This window comes from Rhinopithecus roxellana, chromosome 17, assembly GCF_007565055.1.
Source record: "Rhinopithecus roxellana isolate Shanxi Qingling chromosome 17, ASM756505v1, whole genome shotgun sequence".
NCBI lineage: Eukaryota > Metazoa > Chordata > Mammalia > Primates > Cercopithecidae > Rhinopithecus > Rhinopithecus roxellana.
The window spans coordinates 105,327,237-105,352,515 of record NC_044565.1 but is presented as its reverse complement, the minus strand read 5'-3'; the positions used below and the strand labels follow the sequence as shown (position 1 = coordinate 105,352,515).

General features: G+C 45.9%; 1 protein-coding gene across 6 annotated transcripts in view; it reads left to right on the top strand.

Moving 5' to 3' along the window:
• Positions 1-1,179: 1,179 nt before the first annotated feature.
• Positions 1,180-25,279, top strand: part of MTA3 (metastasis associated 1 family member 3) — a 191,811-nt gene continuing 167,711 nt past the window's right edge. For 5 of the 6 annotated variants that reach the window (XM_030921242.1, XM_010382593.2, XM_030921240.1 and 2 more), the window contains exons 1-3: positions 1,180-1,316; positions 2,967-3,034; positions 13,522-13,615. In XM_030921242.1, the coding sequence (XP_030777102.1) occupies positions 1,289-1,316; positions 2,967-3,034; positions 13,522-13,615 (190 nt within the window). In that variant the 5' untranslated portion in view covers positions 1,180-1,288. Of the gene's footprint in view, positions 1,317-1,787; positions 1,969-2,966; positions 3,035-13,521; positions 13,616-25,279 lie in introns of those variants that run through there. The other variant, XM_030921243.1, reaches the window with a different exon arrangement.

The window sequence follows — 25,279 nt, the reverse complement described above, 5'->3', positions numbered from 1 at the left end:
ACAGACCTCAAACCCAGAGTTGACAGCACACAGCTGTGTATCATCAGACATTCCAAACAAGCCACCACACCAAGAAATCCTCTTCGTGTTTATTATGCAGCAATGTCTGGGAGTACTTTGGAATGGACTGGCTTCTCTAAAGAAAGTTATTTGTGTTCGTTTGGGGGATAGCCAGCTAAGATTCAACGTTGTTTTTTTTTTTTTTTTTTTTTTTTTTTGTTTCTGTGAGAGTAGGAAGGCCGTGAAAACAGAGGTTGTTTAGAGAATTGGCTTGAGACAATAATCATTTAGAAGCTTTAGGCACATAACCAGCTAAGTGTCCATCCACATCAAGCTGATTGAACAGAATCTCCTCTTTTTGGGGGCGGTGATTGTGAACTGTAGGGCCCTGTTCCCCTATGGACAAAGGAAGCCCCCCACTCCTAAAGGTCCCAGCAGAACAGGCCCTGCATATATAGGGCCTGTCTAGAGCCAGGGCCTCCATCTGGGTGTTGGAGAGTTGGTTCTGCTCAGCCCAGTTTTGGGGTGAACGATGACGCAGTTAGGGTGGCCTAGGAAGGGAGTTTTTCAACCTCTGTCCCCAGCTGGGTCTCTGGCGAGGCGGGAAGCACCAGGGGTCTTCCTGGCCCTAGAGCCTGCAGGCTCCAGGCCGGCCCCTTGGATCTCACCACGAGGAAGGCACCCTGCTGCCTGTACTTATTTGCATCCAAGAGTTTGCATTGAGATTGGCGCTTGCCTACTAGGTCAGCCACAGGGGGGTTCCCCAGGGACAGAGGTAGGGAAGGAAGACCTGTCTCGGTGTGGACAGGTGAGGGGGTACACTGGGTGGGGCAAGAGGTGCTGGGGAGAGGCTGAGCCTCAGCCCCCACTCTAATTCTCTAACTACCCCTGGTCTGCATTTGAGCGCAGGCCTCTGCCTCGGCCAGGACCCTGGCCCCAGGGCCCTCCACTTCCAGCAACACCCCCCACCCTCCCTCCCACTCTCTTCCCCTCCCCCTCCCCCCCAATTCCCGCTGGTCCCGCAGCGCTCGGGCCTCCCTGGGCCTCCCCCGGCCCGGCCCACTAGGCTTCGCTAGCCTGGCGCTGGGGGCGGGCACCAGCCCCCACCTCTTGGCTTCCCCTCCCCTTCAGTTCCCCCTCCCCCTGTCCCCTCCCTTCCCTCCCTTCCCCCTCCGTGGCGAGGCAGCAGCGGAGGCGGCGGCGGCAGCGGCGGTCGAGGCTGAGGCTGAGGAGGCGGCGGCGGCGGCGGGCGGGGCTCGGCTCGGGCTCCGCGGGCGGGCGGGCGGACATGGCGGCCAACATGTACCGGGTCGGAGGTAGGCAGGCTCAGCCCGACCCGGCCCGTGTGGGAGCGGGCTCCGGGACCGGGGGGCCGGGGCGAGCGCACGCCAACTGCCGGGAGCCACTGGCGCCGGGGCTGAGGTCGCAGGGGGCGGGGGCGCCGGGGCCCGCAGAGGGGCCAGGACTCCCCACCCCCACCCCACCCCTCCCCTCCCCCACGGGGGCTCGCGAGGGGCCGGGGCCACCTTCACCCTCGCACCCCGCCAGGTGTTTAGGGCCAGGCCTCTACTTGGGGGTACGAATTACCAGACACCTCCCTCCACGAAACCCTCATGGTGGTGGGGCCCGTCGAGCCCCCTGAGAAGGTGGCCTTCTCGCGTGGCTTCTAGGCGCTGGAGAGGATGAGGGGACATCCCCTCCCCTGCTTCTTCCCCACTCAGTGGGAGCCTGGGGTGGGGGTGGGGGCGGTGGGGGCCCAGCTAGGGGCCCAGCTGGACAGGCCTATTTGCGGGCCGGGGCCCTGCACCTCGCCTTCCTCGGCCCCCCTTCTTTCGTTTCTGGTCCAGCCCCCCACGAATGGGGCTTCGTGGGACCTGGGAACCTCAGCCGGAGGTGGGGAGTTGAGCTCTGCCTGGACGTTTGCTCTGCTGCCTGCCTCCTTCCCAGTCTGCGGAAGAGAGAAATAAGGTCAAACAAACTTTCTCCCTACTCACGACGCCCTCCTCCCTCTTTCCTGGTAAAATAATAATTCAGATAAGTGGCGTGTTTGTATGAGAGACTTGCTCTTCCTTCTCCACTCATTAGCTGAGCTTCTGATGGATGGTGGTGGGAATGGCCTGGCTAAATGAGGCCACTTTGCAGAAGAGAGCGGCGAAAGAGCCACTAAGATAGACAATAACAATGCAGCTGCCTTTCAGATAAACACACAGTGGGAAGTTTCCAGCGAGCCTATTAGATGAGAGGAAAAGCACTTGAAAAATGTTATCTTTTTAGTTGAAAGCCTGCAGCAATTTCTTAATCACAAGACATTAAATGGATCTGGATTAAATATGGTAAAAGGGTAAAAAAGATGGTGATATCACCCCCAGGGCACTTTGCCTCTTATAATTGATCCCCCTGACCCCCTTTTGTCCTCATCTTCCCAGGTAGAGCTGTGGAAAAGTTTGTTAGCGTTCTTCCTCTTAACCTGTTCTGCTCATCTGATTTTTTTTTTTTTTTTTTTTTTTAAGTAGCGATTGAAATGTAGGTTGGACTGTGAAGCCTTTCTCCATGCTCTGAATGTGTCTTAGGTCAATAGTTTTATGTGAGAAGCAGCCTCCAGGGCAAATTGTATTGGAGGAAAAAGATGTGGAAGTAGTTATAGTACAGAGGACACATGTTTAGTGTGCCCTGACTACCCAGTGATAAGAGGTGTCTTTTTTATTATTAAAGAAATGACATTGGGACAGAAGTCTAGGAGAAACTGATGAAGCATTAATTGAAATGAAAATGCCAAGAAAATAAAGGTCCGTCAATAGTAGGCACGTGAGAGAATATATTAAGGCTGGATTATTATGTTTGCTTTTACCAGTGACTGAATTATGAGCTTAATTTCAAACGTGAATTGCCTAACATAAAAAGTCATGGATTGACAAATCTGAACTTTCTGTTGAAAATATTAAGTTCTGTACTTCCTTTAATTACAGATTATGTCTACTTTGAGAATTCCTCCAGCAACCCATACCTAATAAGAAGGATAGAAGAACTCAACAAGGTATATACACTGAGTGTTCTTAATTTTAATTTAAAAAATATTTATTTTCCCTTGACGGGTAATTGGGTAAAGGGTGGCCTGGTGCGGAGGCTCATGACTGCAATCCCAGTAAATTGAGAGGCCTGGTGAGTGGATAGCTTGAGCCCAGGAGTTTGAGACCAGCCTGTGCAACATAGTGAGACCCCATCTCTATTTTTTTAAAAATTAATATAAAAAATAAAAATAGGGCCGGGCACGGTGGCTCATGCCTGTAATCTCAGCACTTTGGGAGGCCGAGGTGGGAGGATCACCGGAGGTCGGGAGTTCGAGAGCAGCCTGACCAACATGGAGAAACCCCGTCTCTACTAAAAATACAAAAAAATTAGCCAGGCATGGTGGCACATGGGAGGCTGAGGCAGGAGAATCGCTTGAACCCAGGAGGCGGAGGTTGTGGTAAGCCAAGATCGCACCATTGCACTCGAGCCCGGGCAACGAGTGAAATTACATCTCAAAAAAAATAAATAATAATAAATAAAAATGAACGGGGTAAAGGGCATAAGAGATGATTTTACTTTCAGTCCCAGACTCTTTGAAAGTTGAGATTTTAGGCTGGGCATGGTGGCTAACACCTGTAATCCCAGCAATTTGGGAGGCCAAGGCAGGTGGATCACTTGAGGTCAGGAGTTCAAGACCAGCCTGGCCAACATGGTGAAACCCCGTTTCTACCAAAAAAGTACAAAAAAATTAGCCAGGCATGGTGGCATGCTCCTGTAATCCCAGCTACTCAGGAGGCTGAGGCAGGAGAATCGCTTGGACCTGGGAGGCAGAGGTTGCAGTGAGCTGAGATCACCCCATTGCACTCCAGCCTGGGTGACAGAGCGAAACACTATCTCCCAAAAAAAAAAAAAAAAAAAAAGAAAGTTGAGATTTTAGAGAGTTATGCAGGATTCTGAATTCCGAATATTCTTTTACTTTTTAGTTACTGAATATTTAGAAGTCTGCAGATATTTTCAAATTGCTTAGAGTCTGAAAGAGCAGTTCACTTATGTAACTCAGACCCTTTTTATGTTTAGAGTCATAATGTATATTTTTCGCTTTTTAGTGAATTAATATTTTCCTCTTCCAGGTTTAGGAGGAAGCTAGGGAACATAATATTGAAAGGAATTGGCTGGGCGGGTGCAGTGGCTCACGCCTGTAATCCCAGCCACTTTGAGAGGCAGAGGCGGGTGGATCACCTAGGTCGGGAGTTCGAGACCAGCCTGGCCAACATGGAGAAGCCCCATCTCTACTAAAAATACAAAATTAGCCTAGTGTGTTGGTGCATGCCTGTAATCCCAGCTACTCAGGAGGCTGAGGTAGGAGAATTGCTTGAACCTGGGAGGTGTAGGTTGCGGTAAGCCAAGATCACGCCATTGCACTCCAGCCTGGGCAACAAGAGTGAAACTCCTTTAAAAAAAAAAAAAAAAAAAAAAAGGCCGGGCGCAGTGGCTCAAGCCTGTAATCCCAGCACTTTGGGAGGCCGAGACGGGCGGATCACGAGGTCAGGAGATCGAGACCATCCTGGCTAATACGGTGAAACCCCGTCTCTACTAAAAATACAAAAAAAACTAGCCGGGCGTGGTGGCGGGCGCCTGTAGTCCCAGCTACTCGGGAGGCTGAGGCAGGAGAAGGGCAGGAACCTGGGAGGCGGAGCTTGCAGTGAGCTGAGATCTGGCCACTGCACTCCAGCCTGGGCGACAGAGCGAGACTCTGTCTCAAAAAAAAAAAAAAAAAAAGTGTGAAGGGAATTTGTAAAATTCTGGACTAGGCTAAATTGTCTGTGGTAGCTCACACCTGTAATCCCAACATTTTGGAAAGCTGAGGCCTCAGCATCCTTTGAGTCCAGGAGTTCAAGAGTAGCCTGGATAACACAGACAAACCCTATCTCTACCAAAAAAAATAGCCGGGCATGGTGGCACATGCCTGTAGTCCCAGTTACTTGGAAGACTGAGGAAGATTGCTTGGGCCCAGGAGGTCAAGGCTGCAGTGAGCTGTGATTCACTGCATTCCAGCCTGGGTAACAGAGACTCTGTTTCAAAAAAAAGAATATGGTTTTGGTATTATAAATATAAAGTAGGCCGGGTGCGGTGGCTCACGCCTGTAATCCCAGCACTTTGGGAGGCCGAGGTGGGCGGATCACAAGGTCAGGAGATCGAGACCATCCTGGCTAACACAGTGAAACCCCGTCTCTACTGAAAATACAAAAAAATTAGCCGGGCGCGGTGGCGGGCGCCTGTAGTCCCAGCTACTCAGGAGGCTGAGGCAGGAGAATGGCATGATCCCGGGAGGTGGAGCTTGCAGTGAGCTGAGATCGCGCCACTGCACTCCAGCCAGGGGGACAGAGCGAGACTCCGTCTCAAAAAAAAAAAAAAAAAAAAATAAATAAATAAATAAATATAAAGTAGCTTTGTACCTTTGGCCCAATTAAAATTTTTGCATTAAGGTTTGTCCGTGATCGTAGGTTATTAGGAAAACAGAAGCCTTATGATTGCAGGAGAAGAACTTTTGTTTTGTTTTGTTTTTTGAGATGGAGTTTTCACTCTTTTAGCCCAGATTGGAGTGCAATGGTGCAATCTTAGCTCACTGCAACCTCTTCCTCCCAGGTTCAAGCGATTCTCCTGTCTCAGCTTCCCAAGTAGCTGGGGTTACAGGCATGCACCAGCACGCCTGGCTATTTTTTGTGTGTGTATTTATTAGAGACAGGGTTTTACTATGTTGGTTGGGCTTGCCTTGAACTCCTTACCTCAGGTATTCCACCCGCCCTAGCCTCCCAAAGTGCTGGGATTACAGGTGTGAGCCACTGCACCGGACCAGTGTTTATAATGGAGGCACCGGAAAGCAGTCATAAGCTACATGGACCATAGATTTTCTAATAATGCTTTGTTTTCCTTCAGACTGCTTTGAGGGTTGTGTGGTTTATGAGACTTCATAGTGTTAAAATCTTTGAGTCTGTCTAGCTAATACCTTTCCATCAAAATGCCATCTGGTTACTTGTTCAGTTTTGTCCTGGGAAGGCAAGCCTGACCTAGGATGTTCCTACTTTAAAGAGCCTTGAGACCTTGGTTTGTTTTGGGAATATCCCAGGGAATTTGCATTATTTTTATTTTATTCCAGAGACAGGGAGACAGGGTCTGACTCTGTCATCCAGGTTGGAGTTCAGTGGTATGATTATAGCTCGCTGTAACCTTGAACTCCTGGACTTAAAGCAATCCTCCTGCCTCAGCCTCCCAAGTAGCTGAGACTACAAGCATGTACCACCATACCTGGCTAATTTTTTTTTTGTTGTTGCTACAGATTCTTGCTCTGTTGCTCAGGCTGGAGTACAATGGCATGATCTCCGGTCACTGCAACTTCTGTCTCCTGGGTTCAAGCAATTCTTCTGCCTCAGCCTCCTGAGTAGCTGAGATTACAGGTGCCCACCACCGTGCCTGGCTAATTTTTGTGTTTTTAGTAGAGACGGGTTTCACCATGTTGGCCAGGCTGGTCTCAAACTCCTGATCTCAGGTGATCCACCCACCTTGGCCTCCCAAAGTGCTGAGATTACAGGCGTGAGCCACCACGCCCGGTCTTTTCTTTCTTTCTTTTTCATTTTGAGACAGAGTCTTGCTCTGTCGCCCAGGCTAGAGTGCAGTGGCGCGATCTCAGCTCACTACAAGCTCTGCCTCTCGGGTTCACGCCATTCTTCTGCCTCAGCCTCCCAAGTAGTTGGGACTACAGGTACCCACCACCACACCCTGGCTAATTTTTCTTTTTTTTTTGTATTTTTTTTTTTAGTAGAGACAGGGGTTTCATCTTTTTTTTTTTTTTGAGACGGAGTCTCGCTTTGTCACCCAGGCTGGAGTGCAGTGGCCGGATCTCGGCTCCCTGCAAGCTCCGCCTCCCGGGTTCACGCCATTCTCCTGCCTCAGCCTCCCGAGTAGCTGGGACTGCAGGCGCCCGCCACCTCGCCCGGCTAATTTTTTGTATTTTTTAGTAGAGACGGGGTTTCACCATGTTAGCCAGGATGGTCTCGATCTCCTGACCTCGTGATCCGCCCGTCTCGGCCTCCCAAAGTGCTGGGATTACAGGCTTGAGCCACCGCGCCCGGCGAGACGGGGTTTCACCGTGTTAGCCAGGATGGTCTCGATCTCCTGACCTCATGATCCGCCTGCCTCGGCCTCCCAAAGTGCTAGGATTACAGGTGTGAGCCACTGGGCCCGGCTCTCTCTCTCTTTTTTTTTTTTTTAGATGGAGTTTCGCTCTTGTTGCCCAGGCTGGAGTGCAGCACTGCAATGGTGTAATCTCGGCTCACCACAACCTCCGCCTCCTGGGTTGAAGCAATTTTCCTGCCTCAGCCTCCCAAGTAGCTGGGTTTACAAGCATGCTCCACCATGTCCGGCTCATTTTTAGCAGAGATGGGATTTCTCCATGTTGGTCAGGCTGGTCTCTAACTCCCGACCTCAGGTGATCCACTGCCTTGGCCTCCCGAAGTGCTGGGATTACAGGCATGAGCCACTGTGCCTGGCCTCCTTTTCTCAAAATAACTGTGCTACTGCATTTGCCTATGTTAGTTGTCACCCAGGCTGGAGTGCAGTAGCATAGATCCCGGCTTACTGCAACCTCCTCCTCCTGGGTTCAAGTGATCTCCTCCCTCAGCCTCCCGAGTAGCTGGGATTACAGGCGCCCGCCACCAGGCCCAGCTAATTTTTTTGTGTTTTTATGTTTTTAGTGAGGACAGGGTTTCACCATGTTGGCCAAGCTGGTCTCAAACTCCTGACGTCAAGTGATCCACCCACCTTGGCCTCCCAAAGTGCTGGGATTACAGGTGTGAACCACCACGCCCGGCCTAATTTTTAAATTTTTTGTAAAGATGGAGTCTCACTATGTTGCCCAGGTTGATCTAGAACTCCTGTCCTCAAGCATACCCCCATCTTGGTCTCTGAAAGCACTGAGAGATTTTGCATTAAAAAAAAAAAATTTAAGGGCGGGCGCGGTGGCTCAAGCCTGTAATCCCAGCACTTTGGGAGGCCGAGACGGGCGGATCACGAGGTCAGGAGATCGAGACCATCCTGGCTAACACGGTGAAACCCCGTCTCTACTAAAAATACAAAAAAACTAGCCGGGCGAGGTGGCGGGCGCCTGTAGTCCCAGCTACTCGGGAGGCTGAGGCAGGAGAATGGCGTAAACCTGGGAGGCGGAGCTTGCAGTGAGCTGAGATCCGGCCACTGCACTCTAGCCCGGGCAACAGAGCAAGACTCCGTCTCAAAAAAAAAAAAAAAAAAAAAAATTTTAGTCTTTGAGACCACCAAATGAAGAGAATGGCCTCAAGTTTAGATCAGTCTGTGGGTGGGAACTGTTGGCATGTGATTCTGATCTTTTATGTTCTTGATGTAAGGTATAAGAATTGAGGCAACTCCAAACTATTTTTTTTTTTTTTTTTTTTTTTTTGAGACGGAGTCTTGCTCTGCTGCCCAGGCTGGAGTGCAGTGGCCGGCTCTCAGCTCACTGCAAGCTCCGCCTCCCGGGTTGACGCCATTCTCCTGTCTCAGCCTCCCGAGTAGCTGGGACTACAGGCGCCCGCCTCGTCGCCCGGCTGGTTTTTTGTATTTTTTAGTAGAGACGGGGTTTCACCGTATTAGCCAGGATGGTCTCGATCTCCTGACCTCGTGATCCGCCCGTCTCGGCCTCCCAAAGTGCTGGGATTACAGGCTTGAGCCACTGCGCCCGGCCTCAAACTATTTACTGTATCAGTTTAATTAGAAAGTTAATTAGATTGAAATAGAAATCTTGACCTATGAGACCCTGTATTCTTTGGCTGTCGCTGCCCCTCTCTGACCTCCACTTTTGCTGAAAGCAGGTGGGAGCTCTGCCTTGCTTACTTGGCACAAAGCACAGTGGGCTCTTGGTTGTTTCTCCCTGCAGCCACCTTAGGAGGACCGTTTATTTGTATCCATCCTACCCCTTACCCCTTGCTCTTTTTTCCATATCATTTATCACCTTCAAATACACTTACTGTGTTTGTTTCCATTACCTGTCTTCCTAGAGCATCAGCTGTAGTGATCTTTGTTTTGTCCAGTTATGCATTCTGAATGCCTTAGAATAGTTGTTGGCACATAGTTAAAGGCATTCACTAAATACTTGTTGAATTAATTAATTTCTGAAATGTCTGATGTTAATGCTTATACATACATTGCTTTACTATATACAAACTGCTTCAATTCATTCATTTTACAAATAATTTTGAGGGTACTTTTAGACAGTGAGAATGCAAGGATGATAAACAGGTCTAGTGCAGACAGACATCAGCCATACAGTTCCACAAGTAAAAGTAAAATTGCAGCTGTGCTAAGTTTAGAAATGTCACAGCATGGTGCTCTGGAAACCTAACCTGGGATTCACATTTGTTACCCTTCTGAGCCTCACATAACCTTACACCTTAAGGTAGCTAAATCATGCGTTGTTGTCTTGAGGCACACAGTAGCTAAATGATTGGGTTGCACATCTAGGTGAACATGGATTATTTCACACTCCTTTATCATTTCATTGCCATTTACTTCCAAAATGCCTCCGTCCTCCATCCTCACCTCCTCCCTCCCCCTACCTATTGTCAGCACAGAGTCATCCATGTAATAGCGAGTCTCTGGGGATGACTGTGTTGTGAGAGATGGGATTCTTTGTAATTTCACAAAATGGTAGTTTGAATGGCTAATTAAAATATTTACATAGGGTCTTTATTTCTGAAGGGATATGAAAAAGATACGTTATTTTAGGTAATTCATTAAGCAAATACTATTGAGTACCTGTTATGTACCGGCCACTATGCTAGGCTCAGAGATAGAACTGTGAACAAGATGGACACGGTCTCTACCCATACATGGTCTACATTCTCATGAGGGAGACACCCGGAAAGACAAGTTGACGGGCATAAAGAAAACAGTAATAGTAATGCATTGTGTTAACTTCTAAGAAGGCAACAGGCTTGACATAGAGAATGACAGGTCATTTCCTTTAGGTAGGGTGGGAGAGGACATTAAAGTTGAGGCCTAAAGGATGAGGGAGAGGGAACCATGGGAAGAGAAGCCAAAGGAGTATTCTAGATAAAGGCCCTGGGAAGATCAGAGGTGAAATTGGCTAGGTACGGAAAGTTAACATGATGGGAAAATCCAAATAATGATTTAAAAATACTTGAAGGCAGGCCTCTTGGCTCAGGCCTGTAGTCCCAGCTGCTCAAGAGGGTGAGGCAGGAGGATTGCTTGAGCCTGGGGGTTTGAGACCAGCTTGTGCAACGTAACAAGACCCCCCGTCTCTTAAAAAAACCAAAGCAAGGCGGGATGCGGTGGCTCACGCCTGTAATCCCAGGACTTTTGGAGGCTGAGGTGGGTGGATCACCTGAGAGGAGTTTGAGACCAGCCTGGCCAGTGTGGTGAAACCCTGTCTCTACTAAAAATACAAAATTAGCCGGGCGTGGTGGCGCATGCCTGTAATCCCAGCTACTTGGGAGGCTGAGGCAAGAGAATCGCTTGAACCCAAGATGGCGGAAGTTGCAATGAGCTGAGATCGCGCCATTGCACTGCGGCCTGGGCAACAGAGCGAAACTCCCTCTCAACAAACAAAAAAACCAAAACAAAACCACCTCTGAACTGAAAATACTTACTCTGTTCTGATTGATAAGCTAGGAAAAAAAGGCTATTTGGAAGGCTGAGGCAGGAGGATCGCTTGAACCAGGGAGTTGGAGGTTGCAGTGAGCTGAGATCACGCCACTGCACTCCAGCCTGGCAACAGAACGAGACTCCATCTAAAATATATATATATATATGTGTGTGTGTGTGTGTGTGTATATATATATGTGTATATATATATATGTATATGTATATATAAAAATGAACTCTTAATTGCTGTAATGCACTTAGTCTCAAACCTTGTACTTATTTCATTAAATGCCATTAACAGTTGCAGACTGGCACTGGGCTGTAGACCCATGAGTAACCATGCTTCAGAAGGATGCTGGAGAGGGTGTGTTTGTAGAGGGGAAGAGGAATATGGTAGCCGTAAGCTACCTAGTAGCCAAGTGAGTGCATGGTCAAGAAGAGACTATTTATGGCTGGGGCGGTGGCTCACGCCTGTAATCCCAGCACTTTAGGAGGCCGAGGCGAGTGGATCACGAGGTCAGGAGATCGAGACCATCCTGGCTAACATGGTGAACCCTCGTCTCTACTAAAAATACAAAAAATTAGCCGGGCATGGTGGCTGGCGCCTATACTTGCAGCTACTCAGGAGGCTGAGGCAGGAGAATGGCGTGAACCCGGGAGGCGGAGCTGGCAGTGAGCCGAGATCGCACCACTGCACTCCAGCCTGGGTGACAGAGCAAGACTCCGTCTCAAAAAAAAGAGAAGAGACTATTTATTTTGAACCAGGCTCCCCGCCCCCCTAAGCAAGTTTAAATAATAATTTAATTAGCTTTGTATAGCATCCCTATTGGAGGAACTCACTAGTGAGGCAGAAAAAAATATGCCTTGAAACTATTGATTTGGATTTTTTATTTTATTTTTTTGAGACGGAGTGTCACTCTGTCACCCATGCTGGAGTGCAATGATGTGGTCTTGGCTCACTCCAACCTCCACCTCCCAGGTTCAAGCAATTCTGCCTCAGCCTCCTGAGTAGCTGGGACTACAGGTGTGTGCCACCACACCTGGCTAATTTTTGAATTTTTAGTAGAGACAGGGTTTTACTATTTTGGCCAGGCTGGTCTAGAACTCCTGACCTTGTGATCCCCCTGCCTTGGCCTCCCAAAGTGTTGGGATTATAGGCATAAGCCACCACGCCCAGCCTGGATTTTTAATGTCTCAAGAAGAGACAAAAATCACATTGAAAATCCAAAGCAACAGTTTCAAGGCATATCTCAAAAAGACAAAATCTCAAGAAGACAGAAATGACTAAGAGCTTATATTTGAAGTCACTGATAGATTTTTTTTTATTTACATGGAAATCCTGGCCTGTTCAGTTAGCAGACTGCTGGATCATTACTTCTGGAGAATGTATTTGATCACAGTATTATGAAATATAGAAGCACTTTGGTTAGAAATTTAATATGATTTCAATTTTAAGGGGCACTGTTTCCACAGGACTATTTTTTAATCTAAAATACTGCTGCTGAACTTCATAAAATTGACACATTTACTGCAGAACTTATATATTCTTCTTTGTATTTGAGTATATCTGTAAGACCGGATAAATTTCTGAAAATTTGTTCTCACATTTATTTGAAAATGGAAATCACAATAGCATTTTATTATAATCTGTGTGTTTTTACAGGGAACTTTGTGATGAATGATTGACCTTCTTGAGAGCTCTCAAAATTCTGGAGAATAGGAGAGCAGGAGCCTGGGCCCCAGCTGGAGTAAATGACAGCATAACTGAATTTTTTTTGAAGCCATCATACTTTGGAAGAACCTAACTGAATATTGATTGCATTGTAGACTAGCCAAAAAGAAATGGGAGTTTCAGTGTTCATAACTCAAGGTTTTTAATATGTTTAGTTGTGGAGGTAAACTAAGTACTGCTTTAGAATATTGACTCTTTTTTATTTTTTTTTTTTGAGACGGAGTCTCGCTCTATCGCCCAGGCTGGAGTGCAGTGGCCAGATCTCAGCTCACTGCAAGCTCCGCCTCCCGGGTTTACGCCATTCTCCTGCCTCAGCCTCCCGAGTAGCTGGGACTACAGGCGCCTGCCACCTCGCCCGGCTAGTTTTTTGTATTTTTTGGTAGAGACGGGGTTTCACGGTGTTAGCCAGGATGGTCTCGATCTCCTGACCTCGTGATCCACCCGTCTCGGCCTCCCAAAGTGCTGGGATTACAGGCTTGAGCCACCGTGCCCGGCCAGAATATTGACTCTTAAGAGATTCGTAGACTTCCTTGGGCTAGAGAATGCCTTTCCAGGTCACCTGGTCTATTCGGTATGATGGCTGCTTCCCACCTGCAGAGCTTCACTGTCCATGGAACATGGGATACTTAGGGGAGGGCTTGGTGATTTTACACTTAGCTTGTGCTTTCTGGGAATGGGTTTGGACAAGGTATGTTTACATGACTGAAATAAATTATTTCCGTCAGTTGTGGCTTTAAAAACTGGGGGGATTAGTTTCTTTTCCTTTTTTTTTTTTTTTAAAGGCTAGTTAATTGAAGCAGTAGGGAGGATTAGTTTCTTAAAGCTAATCAGTGTTAACTGTGTCTGGCTTTAATCATTAAAGGGTCTAATCAGTTTAGTTTACTTAATGCCAGTATTATTATATGTTTGACATTCCAGTTGTGCTTGGAAGCAGAACAAATGTTGCTCATCCTTATTTGAATTTTTTAGCTCTGTGGTTATCCTGCAGTTGTGGTTGGCACCAGTATTAATGAGCACGATCATATAATTGTGCTGTATCTAGTTTTGTTTTATAAATTATTTGACTCTAATATTCAGTACAAATGACTTTTATTTTTCTTATCTCTTAGACTGCAAGTGGCAACGTGGAAGCAAAAGTAGTATGCTTTTATAGACGACGTGATATTTCCAACACACTTATAATGCTCGCAGATAAGCATGCTAGTAAGTTGTTTTTCTCTGATTAAAAAATGTTTGTCTTGTGTTTTTCATAATGAGGTGCAGAGATGCTTTTTCTTACCTGAAGCCTTTTGCTTGTCCATTTATCTTCATTGTAGTTTTGATGGGAGTAAAATAAGTGATACTAACTGAAAACAAACACTGGTGTTTGGTTTTAGTGTATATATGTGTGTATGTCATTATATGTGTGTGTGTGTATGTATGTATATAACTTTTTTTTTTTTTTTTTGAGACAAAGTTTGCTCTGCCACCCAGGCTGGAGCGCAGTGGTGTGATCATGGCTCACTGCAGCCTCAAAATCACGGGCTCAAGTGAGCCTCCTGCCTCATCCTTGCAAAGTGCTGGGATTACAGGTGTGAGCTATCAGGCCTGGCCTAGTATATAGTTTTTTAGGTTGCATCACATTTATTAATTGGTGAAAATGTTGACATAGAAACCTTTGTAAATAGGCTTTAGCAAATGATCTGGGCAGTGTCTTGCCATCTCCTGTTTTCAGTGGTGGATTTTTCTTTTAAATAGAGATGGAGACTTGCTATGTTGCCCAGGCTGGTCTTGAACTCTAGGCCTCAAGTAATCTCTCACCTTGGCCTCTCAAAGTGCTGGGATTACATGCATGAACTGCTGGGCCTGGCCCACTGATGGTTTTGTAAGGATACAGATAGGAGGAAATTTATACTTCACTGTTTTGGAGGATGTTTTCTCTCTGCTAAAATAGCTGAATAATACTTAGTTTTTTTTGGCGAGGGGACTAGGTCTTGCTCTGTTGCCCAGGCTGGAAAGTGCAGTGGCACAATCATGGCTCACTGCAGGTCGACCTCCCAGGCTCAAGCAATACCCCCACCTCAGCCTCCAGAGTAGCTGGGTCCACAGGTGTGTACCACAACACCAGGCCAATAAAAAAAAAAAACACGTGTTACAGAGATAGTCTCCCTATGTTTCTCAGGCTGGTCTGGAACTCTTGGGCTCAAGTGATCCTCCTGCCTTGGTTTTCCAAAGTGCTGGGATTATTGGTGTGAGCTACCATGCCCAGCCAGATATTTTTTTCCCCCATCTTTTAAGTTCAGGGGTACATGTGCAGGATGTGCAGGTTTCATTATTTATTTAGTTAATTTTATTTATTATGTATTTTGAGATGCAGTCTCGCTCTGTCACCCAGGCTGGAGTGCAGTGGCACTGTCTCGGCTTACTGCAACCTCTGTCTCCCAGGTTCAAGTGATTTTCCTGCCTCAGCCTCCCAAGTAGCTGGGAGTACTGGCTAATTTATGTATTTTTAGTAGAGACAGGGTTTCACCACGTTGGCCAGGCTGGTCTCGAACTCCTGATCTCAGGTGATCTACCTGCCTTGGCCTCCCAAAGTGCTGGGATTATAGGCATGAGCCGCTACTCCCGGCCTATTATTTTGATTATTATTATTATTTTTTGAGACGGAGTTTCACTCTTGTGGCCCAGGCTGGAGTGCAATGGCGTGAACTAGGCTCACCACAACCTCCACCTCCTGGGTTCAGGCGATTCTCCTGCCTTAGCCTCCCTAGTAGCTGGGATTACAGGCATGTGCCACCATGCCTGGCTAATTTTGTATTTTTAATGAGGTGGGGTTTCTCCATGTTGGTCAGGCTAGTCTTGAATTCCCGACCTCAGGTGATCTGCCCGCCTTGGCCTCCCAAAGTGCTGGGATTACAGGCATGAGCCACCACGCCTGACCTTAAATTTAAAGAAAATTTTAGCCAGTTTGAATTTTCAAAAGAACAATAAACACACTGAAGTGATTTAAATTTCAAGACAGAAAGTACATTATGTTGAAAGCTATTTTTTTTCTCTACAAAAATGTAGTGAGACTCTAGGAACTTATGTAGGTGGATTTTGCAGTTTGATACTTTGTTTCTTTTTCTATTTTTTTTTTTTTTTTTTTTGAGATGGAGTCTGGCTCTGTCACCCAGGCTGGAGTGCAATGACATGATCTCTGCTCATTGTAACCTCTGCTTCCCAGCTTTAAGTGATTCTCCTGCCTCAGCCTCCCAAGTAGCTGGTATTACAGGAATGCACCACCAAGTCCCGCTAATTTTTGTATTTTTAGTGGAGACAGGGTTTCACCATGTTGGCCAGGCTGGTGTTGAACTCCTGACCTCAAGTGATCCACCCACCTTGGGAATGCTGGGATTACAGGTGTGAGCCACCGTGCCTGGCCAGTTTGATACTTTGATTTATAATCACTATGGTCTTGAGGATCCTGAAGCTTTTAAAATGTTCTGGTATGGGTATAAGGAAGAATGCTGTTTGCAAAGGTTTGTTCTGAGTTTGCTTGAGAGTCGTTGCCCCACTGTGTTGTAGATTTAGCCAGGCAAGTTAGTTGTCTCGTAAGTTAAATTCTTACTGTATTTTCTCCTGTAGTTCATAGTGTTTTTCTGTTTCTGTATAGAAAGTGTTCATTATTTCAATTAATTGCTGACATGTAAAAGAAAAAAGTGTTCATTATTATATGAGTTCTGTCATGTTTACAAATTATATATTCAGCATATCAAGGGCTTCACATTTGCTACTGATAATGAGAACAAAATATTGCTTTAAAAGCACCAGGCTCCTAGCCTCAAGGGATCCTCACAAAGTGCTGGGATTACAGGTGTGAGTCACCATGGCTGGTCCCAAATTGCTTTTTTTTTTCCCCCTTTATGCTTTTTTTTTTTTTTGGAGACAGGGTCTGGCTCTGTTGCCTAGTCTGGAGTGCAGTGGCAGGATCATAGCTCATAGCAGCCTTGAATCAAGCCTTGGCACAAAGGATCTTCCTGCCTCAGCCTTTAGAGTAGCTGGGAGTACAGGTGCATCCCACCATGCCTAGCTAATTAAAAAACATTTTTTTGGTAGAAATGGGGTCTTGTTATGTTGCCAGGGTAGGTCTCAAACTCTTGGCCTCAAGCAATCCTCCCATCTCGGCCTCCCAAAATGTTGAGATTACAGGTGTGAGGCACCACACCCAACTAGCAACAACCTTAGAAGCTAGATTATGAGCATGATTAAATCCAAAGTATATGAATATAAATGAGATTTTAAAAAATATTTTATTTTATTATCTATTTATTTATTTAGAGACAGAGTTTCACTCTTGTTGCCCAGGCTGGAATGCAATGGCATGATCTCGGCTCACTGCAACTTCCACCTTTCATGTTCAAGCAATTCTCCTGCCTCAGCCTCCTGAGTAGCTGGGATTTACTTTCAAAGGCAACTATATATCTAGGAATGGTGGAGTTAGATGTATCTTACTGTATTTCTGTCGTATTGACTAAAACATCAGGTGCAGAGAGCACATAAAGTTGTCTGAAAAGTTCATGTTTTATGAGGAGTTTTTTAGGGAGGGTTAATGGAGAAAGTGTTGTTAGAATGAGTTCAAAACTGGAGTCCTGAGTGTGGATGCCACTTAATTTTCCTGAACTTTAGTTTTTCCATTTAAAAAACTCTTCTGATTATGGACTCTTATTTATTTATTTATTTATTTATTTATTTATTTATTTGAGACGAAGTCTCGCTCTGTTGCCCAGGCTGGAGTGCAATGGCTGGATCTCAGCTCACTGCAAGCTCTGCCTCCCGGGTTTACGCCATTCTCCTGCCTCAGCCTCCCGAGTAGCTGGGATTACAGGCGCCCGCCACCTCGCCCGGCTAGCTTTTTTTGTATTTTTTGGTAGAGACGGGGTTTCACCGTGTTAGCCAGGATGGTCTCGATCTTCTGACCTCACGATCCGCCCGTCTCGGCCTCCCAAAGTGCTGGGATTACAGGCTTGAGCCACCGCGCCCGGCCTCTTTTTTTATTTTTTGAGATAGAGTCTCGTTCTGTTGCCCAGGCTGGAGTGCAGTGGCACAATCTTGTCTCACTGTAGCCTTCCTGGTTCAAACAATTCTGATGCCTCAGCCTCCGAAGTAGCTGAGAGTATAGGCGCATGCCACCACGCCTGGCTAATTTTTGTATTTTTAGTAGAGATGGGGTTTCACCATGTTGGCCAGGCTGGTCTCCAACTCCTGGGCTCTCAAGTGATCCTCCTGCCTTGTGCTCCCAAAGTGCTGTGAGAGCCACTGCGCCTGGCCATTATGGACTCTTTTTCTTTTTTTTTTTTATTGAGACGGAGTCTCGCTCTGTCACCCAGGCTGGAGTGCAGTGGCCGGATCTCAGCTCACTGCAAGCTCCGCCTCCTGGGTTTACGCCATTCAAGCAATTCTCCTGCCTGAGCCTCCTGAGGAGCTGGAAGTACAGGCATGTGCCACCACACCTGACTAATTTTGTAGTTTTAGTAGAGACAGGGTTTCTCCATATTGGTCAGGCTGATCTCGAACTCCCGACCTCAGGTGATCTGCCCACCTCTGCCTCCCAAAGTGCTGGATTACAGGTGTGAGCCACTGCGCCCGGCTTACAGACTCTTAAAAAAAAAAGCAAACTTATTATTACAGAAAACTTTCATCATGTACAAGCAGAGAATACAATATGCCTGGTGTTTCCATCACTGTGTATTAACAGTGATCCATACATGATCAATTTTGATTCATCTAGACCCCTACTCGCTAGCCCATTAGTTTGAAGCACGTCAAAGAAGCCTTACCTTTTTATCTGTAAATATTTCAGTACTTACTTCTAAAAGGTCATAACGTCTTTCAGTCTTAAAGTGTCCAAGTGTGTAAGGAACTCTCATGCCATTTACTCAGATTCAACAGTTGTTAACATTTTGCCCTATTGGCTTTATCATGCTATATATAATGCAAACATACATATATTATTTTCTGAACCATTTAAGAGTAAGTTGGAGACTTCAGTGTATTTTTTTTTTTTTTTTGAGATGGAGTCTAGCTCTGTTGCCCATAGTTGAATAAAAAATTACATAAACCTAACACTTTGGGAGGCTGAGGCAGGATGATTACATGAACCCAGGAATTAGATACCAGCCTGGACAGCACAGGAAGATCCCATTTCAACAACAACAAAAAGAAAAGATTAGTTGGGTGTGATAGCACACAGCTCTGGTCCCAGCTACTCAGGAGACTGAGGCAGGAGGATTGCTTGAGCACAGGAGATTGAGGCTGCAGTGAGCTGTGTTCATACCACTGCACTCCACCCTGGGTGACAAAGGGAGACCCTTTCTCTTGGGGGGGAAAAATGGATTAAGAGACCTAGAAAATAAGTCCAGAAGCCATAAGTTTTTTTGTTTTGTTTTGTTTTTTTTTTTTTTGAGACGGAGTCTTGCTGTCACCCAGACTTGAGTGTGGTGGCACAATCTCGGCTCACTGCAATCTCCACCTCCTGGGTTTAAGCAATTCTCCTGTCTTAGCCTCCCGAGTAGCTGGGATTATAGGTGTGCACCACCATGCCTGGCTAATTTTTGTATTTTTAGTAGAGATTGGGTTTCACCATGTTGGCCAGGCTGGTCTCGACCTCAGGTGATCCGCTCTCCTTGGCTTCCCAAAGTGCTGGGATTACAGGTGTGAGCCACCATGCCCAGCCTCATAAGAGTTAAGATATAAAAATAAATGATGTCAGTTCAGAGCCAAAAATAAGAAACGAAAAAATGAGAAAAGGGGAGATTATTAAAAATAAAAACATTGTAAGTTGAGTTTAGTAACAATATGAAAGACCAAATGAAGATTCTTTTTTTCTTTCTTTTTGAGACAGAGTTTCACTCTGTCACCCAGGCTGGAGTGCAGTGGTGCAATCTCGGCTCCCTGCAACCTCTGCCTCGTGGGTTCGAGTGATTCGCCTGCCTCAGCCTTCTGAGTAGCTGGAACTACAGGTGCACGCCACCACTCCTGGCTAATTTTTGTATTTTTGTAGAGACTGGGTTTCGCCATGTTGGCCAGCATGGTCTCGAACTTCTCACCTCAAGTGATCCACCTGCCTTGGCCTCCCAAAATGCTCGGATTAGAGGCATGAGCCACTTTGCATGGCCCCATCTTGTATTTTATTTTATTTATTTAGTTATATATAATTATAGTTCTACCTACAGAGGAGGGTGAGATAGGAGAATCACTTGAGTCCGGTATTTCAAGGTTGGAATGAACTATGACTGAGCAATTGCATTCCAGCCTGGGCAATAGAGTGACACCTATGTCTCTTAAAAAAAAAAAAAAAAAAATACAAACGATGAATAACTTCCTGACAAATAAAAAGAAAATTTAGGCCGGGCGCGGTGGCTCAAGCCTGTAATCCCAGCACTTTGGGAGGCCGAGACGGGCGGATCACGAGGTCAGGAGATCGAGACCATCCTGGCTAACACAGTGAAACCCCGTCTCTACTAAAAAAAAAAGCAAAAAACTAGCCGGGCGAGGTGGCGGGCGCCTGTAGTCCCAGCTACTTCGGAGGCTGAGGCATGAGAATGGCGTGAACCCGGGAGGCGGAGCTTGCAGTGAGCTGAGATCCGGCCACTGCACTCCAGCCTGGGTGACAGAGCGAGACTCCGTCTCAACAACAACAACAACAAAAAAAAAAAAAAAAAAAAGAAAATTTAGGGCTAGGCGCAGTGGCTCACACCTCTAATCCTGGCACTTTGGGAGCCGAGGTGGGTGGATCACTTGAGGTCAGGAGTTCAAGACCAGCCTGACCAACATGGTGAAACCCTGTCTTTATTAAGAATACAAAATTAGCTGGGCATGGTGGCACACACCTGTAATCCCAGCTGCTTGGGAGGCTGAGGCAGAATTGCTTGAACCCAGGAGGTGGAGGTTGTAGTGAGCTGAGATCGTACCGTTGCACTCCAGCCTGGGCAACAGGAGCAAAACTCCGTCTCAAAAAAAAAAAAAGAAAAGAAAAGAAAGAAAATTTAGGCCGGGGACAGTGGCTCACACCTGTGATCCAAGCACTTTTGGAGGCCAAGGCAGGAAGACCACTTGAGTCCAGGAGTTGGAGAGTAGCCTGGGCAACACAGGAAGACCTCATATCTAAAAGCGAGAAAAAAAAAGGAAATTTCAAAAAACTGGTACAAGGAAGGCAAACACACACACACACACACACAGATCATTGGTTGGGCATGGTGGCTCCCAGCACTTTGGGGGGCCGAGGCAGGTAGATCACTTGAGGCCAGGACCAACATGGCAAAAACCCATCTCTAGGAAAAATACAAAAATTGGCTGGGCACGGTGGCTCACACCTGTTATCCCGGCACTTTGGGAGACTGAGGCAGGCGGATCACGAGGTAAGAAGTTCGAGACCATCCTGGCCAACATAGTGAAACCCTGTGTCTGCTAAAAATACAAAAATTAGCTGGGTATGGTGGCATGTGCCTATAGTCCCAGCTACTTGGGAGACTGAGGCAAGAGAATCACTTGAACCCGGGAGGCAGAGATTGCAGTGAGCTGAGATTGTGCCACTGTACTCCAGCCTGGCGACGAAGCGAGACTCCATCTCAAAAAAAAAAGTAAAATGCAAAAATTAGTCGGGTGTGGTGGCAGGCGCCTGTAATCCTAGCTACTCAGGAGGCTGAGGCAGGACAATGCCTTGAACCCGGGAGGCAGAGGTTGCAGTGAGCCAAGATCGTGTCACTGCACTCCAGCCTGGTTGACACAGTGAGATTTGTGTCAATTTTTTCTATCTCAAAAAAATTAAAATAGGCCGGGTGCGGTGGCTCACGCCTGTAATCCCAGCACTTTGGGAGGCCAAGGTGGGCGGATCACAAGGTCAGGAGATCGAGAGCTTCCTGGCTAACACGGGGAAACCCCGACTCTACTAAAAATACAAAAAAAATTAGCCAGGCGTCGTGGCCGGCGCCTGTAGTCCCAGCTACTCTGGAGGCTGAGGCAGGAGAATGGCCTGAACCTGGGAGGCAAAGCTTGCAGTGAGCCAAGATCTCACCACTGCACTCCAGCCTGGGTGACAGAGCAAGACTCAGTCTCAGAAAAAAAAAAAAAAAAAAAATTAAAGTAAAATAAAAAATAAAACATTAATACAGATCTCTGGAGGCTGAGGCTGCAGTAAGCTATGATTGTGCCACTCACTCCAGCCTGAGTGACAGAACAAGACCCTGCCTCCCAAAATATAAGTTAACGTTTGAATGAGTAAACATTTAAAAGATACAAAAATGTATTCAGTGCAAAAGCTCCCTATATCAGGACCCCCCCAAAACCCAGTTCTCCCCCGACAAGTCATTATTATTACTAGCTTCTGGTGTCTTTTCCAGTGAGAATTCTTGTGTATGAAAGAAAATACATACAAAAGTGTATATACATGTTCTTTCCTCTGCAGCAGGTTTTTTTTTTTTTTTTTTTTTTTTTTTTTTTTTTTTTTTGAGACGGAGTCTCGCTCTGTCGCCCAGGCTAGAGTGCTTGGAGTGCAGTGGCCAGATCTCAGCTCACTGCCAGCTCCGCCTCCCGGGTTTACGCCATTCTCCTGCCTCAGCCTCCCAAGTAGCTGGGACTACAGGTGCCCGCCACCTCGCCCGGCTAGTTTTTTGTATTTTTTAGTAGAGACGGGGTTTCACCGTGTTCGCCAGGATGGTCTCGATCTCCTGACCTCGTGATCCGCCCGTCTTGGCCTCCCAAAGTGCTGGGATTACAGGCTTGAGCCGCCGCGCCCGGCCTGCAGCAGGTTTTTTCTTAAACTTTTTTTTTTTTTTTTTTTTTTTTCTGAGACGGAGTCTCACTCTGTCGCCCAGGCTGGAGTGCAGTGGCCGGATCTCAGCTCACTGCAAGCTCCGCCTCCCGGGTTCACACCATTCTCCTGCCTCAGCCTCCCGAGTAGCTGGGACTATAGGCACCCGCCACTGCGCCCGGCTAGTTTTCTGTTTTTTTTTTAGTAGAGACGGGGTTTCAGCATGTTAGCCAGGATGGTCTCGATCTCCTGACCTCGTGATCCGCCCGTCTCGGCCTCCCAAAGTGCTGGGATTACAGGCGTGAGCCACCGCGCCCGGCCAACTTTTTTTTTTTTTTTAAGACGGAGTCTCACTTTGTCTCCAGGCTGGAGTGCAGTAGTGTGATAACGGCTCACTGCAACCTCCACCTCCCAGGTTCAAGCAATTCCCCTGCCTCAGCCTCCCAAATAGGTGAGACTACAGGTGTGCACCACCACGCCCAGCTAATTTTTTGTATTTTAGTAGAGACGGGGTTTCACCATGTTAACCAGGATGATCTCGATCTCCTGACCTCGTGATCCACCCACCTCGGCCTCCCAAAGTGCTGGGATTACAGGCATGAGTCACCATGCCCGGCCCAGGTTTTTTCAAAAATGATAGCGGATTAGAATGTTTTCTCTTTTTTTCTCTTGACTTCCCTTCCTTTATTTATTCATTTATTTGTTTGTTTGTTTGTTTTGAGACAGAGTTTGGCTGTCACCCAGGGTGAAGTGCAGTGGCACAATCTCAGCTCACTGTAACCTTTGCCTCTCGACGTAGGGATTCAAGTTATTCTCCTGCTTTAGCCACCCTGAGTAGCTGGGATCACAGGTGTGCGCCACCGCACCCAGCTAATTTTTGCATTTTTTGTAGAGACGGGTTTTTGCCATGTTGGATAGATTGGTCTTGAATTCCTGGCCTCAAGTGATCTGCCCACCTCGGCCTCCTAAGGTGCTGGGGTTACAGGTGTGCCTGGTGTACTAACCTAATGTTTTTTATGCTTGCAAATTGTATTAATCATCTTGTGAATCACTGCAACGGAAATGCATATGTAAATTAAAATGTAAAAACTATTTACATTTTCTGAGTTCATAAGACTCAAGAGTCTTAACATTTTTCTTTGGATTTTTATAATTACAGTATACATTGTAAAATTTTTGATAATTAGTAAAACTAAAAGTGTGACATTTTCATAGGAAATCTTAAGCTTAGTGGGACTTCCTTTCCACTTAGCTTAATGAATCCTTGAAATAATATACATCATTGCTAGAATGAGACAGGTTTAGCTTTCATTCTGTTCCAATCATGTTTGATTTATATTCATGTAGATTCTAACACAATTTTTACATGTAAGTAGGTAGATCAGAATGGTGGAGTTTTGCTTATGTATTCATTTACCAAATGTATTTTGAGTTCCTGCTGTGTACTGGACATTCTACTAAGTACTGGTGATGAGTGGTGAACAACACTACCGAAATCTCTGCCCTTAGAGCTTATAAGGGTCTCAGTTCTTTGTTCTTCTCAACTGTGTTTGAAAAAGCATATAGCAGTCATTGACAATAAAGGATTTTTAATGATTTAGCAGGTGTCAATTCAGTTAGGCCCTCCTCTTTTAGTTTTGCTAGAAGCAGATAATTTGAAACCAGCAGACATGGAAGAGATTTAGGTTTTTTAATAAGTCATTAGGGCCCTTTGCATTCTCATTTTCTGAGAAGCAAAGTAAAAAGGTTTTACTGAGACCTAACAAAAGGTTATTAATTGTACTTCTTACCATTCACCTATAGGGACTCTCAATCAATTAGGGTTTCACCAGAGAAAGAGAACCAGATGGAGTTTATGTATGTGTATAAATATACAGACACATATGTATGCATGTATACAGATGAATATTGTATGTATTATATGTATTATAAATATATATACACTATATAAAATTTTCAACAGGTTTATGTACATATAAAGATATTTTTTTTTTTGCGAGGAACTGGCTTACATAATTGCTGGGGCTGGCCAGGCAAGTCTGATATCCACAGTGGGGCTGTCTGTCAGGTGGATGTTTCTTCTTCAGGGAAGCCTTAGTTTTGCCCTTAGGGCCTTTTACTGATTGGATGAGGCCCACCCTGATTATGGAGGCCAATCTTCTTAACTTCAAATCAGCTGATGTTACTCATATCTACAAAATATTTTCATAACAATATCTAAGTTAGATTTTGATTGAATAACTAGGTACTATAGTTTAGATAGTTTGACACATAAAACTATCATAGGCACCTTATTTCAACCAGTATACTCAAAGGTTTGGGAAAGTTGAAGTAATGAAGTAATGTTCATTTAAATATACCTTTGTATTTTAAATTTGTGTCTGGTAAATGGTTAACTCTTAGATCATGTACATACTTAAATATGTATTTAAATACATGATGCAAATTTTAATATAAACTATTTAAATACATTTTCATCTAATTGTTGGAACTGTGGATTTAATTTGTTCAGTTGTGGAAAATTAACACCAGTAACCTTAATGGCAAAGCCAGTCTTCACTGACAAACCAGGCAGCTAAATAAATAACACTGACTTTCTGCCAGAAAGTCTGACTCCTTTTTTCCAATTTTAATAAATGGGTAGTATACACCTGTAAGGTAACCAGCTCTTTTTGGATTTTTGTTTTTGCGAGAAGGAGTCTTGCTCTTTCACCCAGGCTGGAGTGCAGTGGTGCCATCTAGGCTCACTGCAACCTCTGCCTCCCAGGTTCAAGCGCTTCTCCTGCTTCAGCTTCTGGAGTAGTTAGGATTATAGGTGTGTGCCACCATGCCTGGCTAAATTTTGTATTTTTAGTAGAGACAAGTTTCACCATGTTGCCCAGGCTGAAACATGTATAGGACACAAAACCCTACTGTGGAACTTTTTGATATCTGGATTAGAGGCCTCTCAGAGACCTGTATTGTATTTCTCTTTTGTCACCAATGGTCCCTTTGTTTGGTATCTTGGAGGTTTTTACTCCCCATGTTTCACGCAAGTTCTGCAGTAAGATTTAGGGTGGTTGAGAGGAGATGCCTGTATATAAGAGAATAGCAGTTGT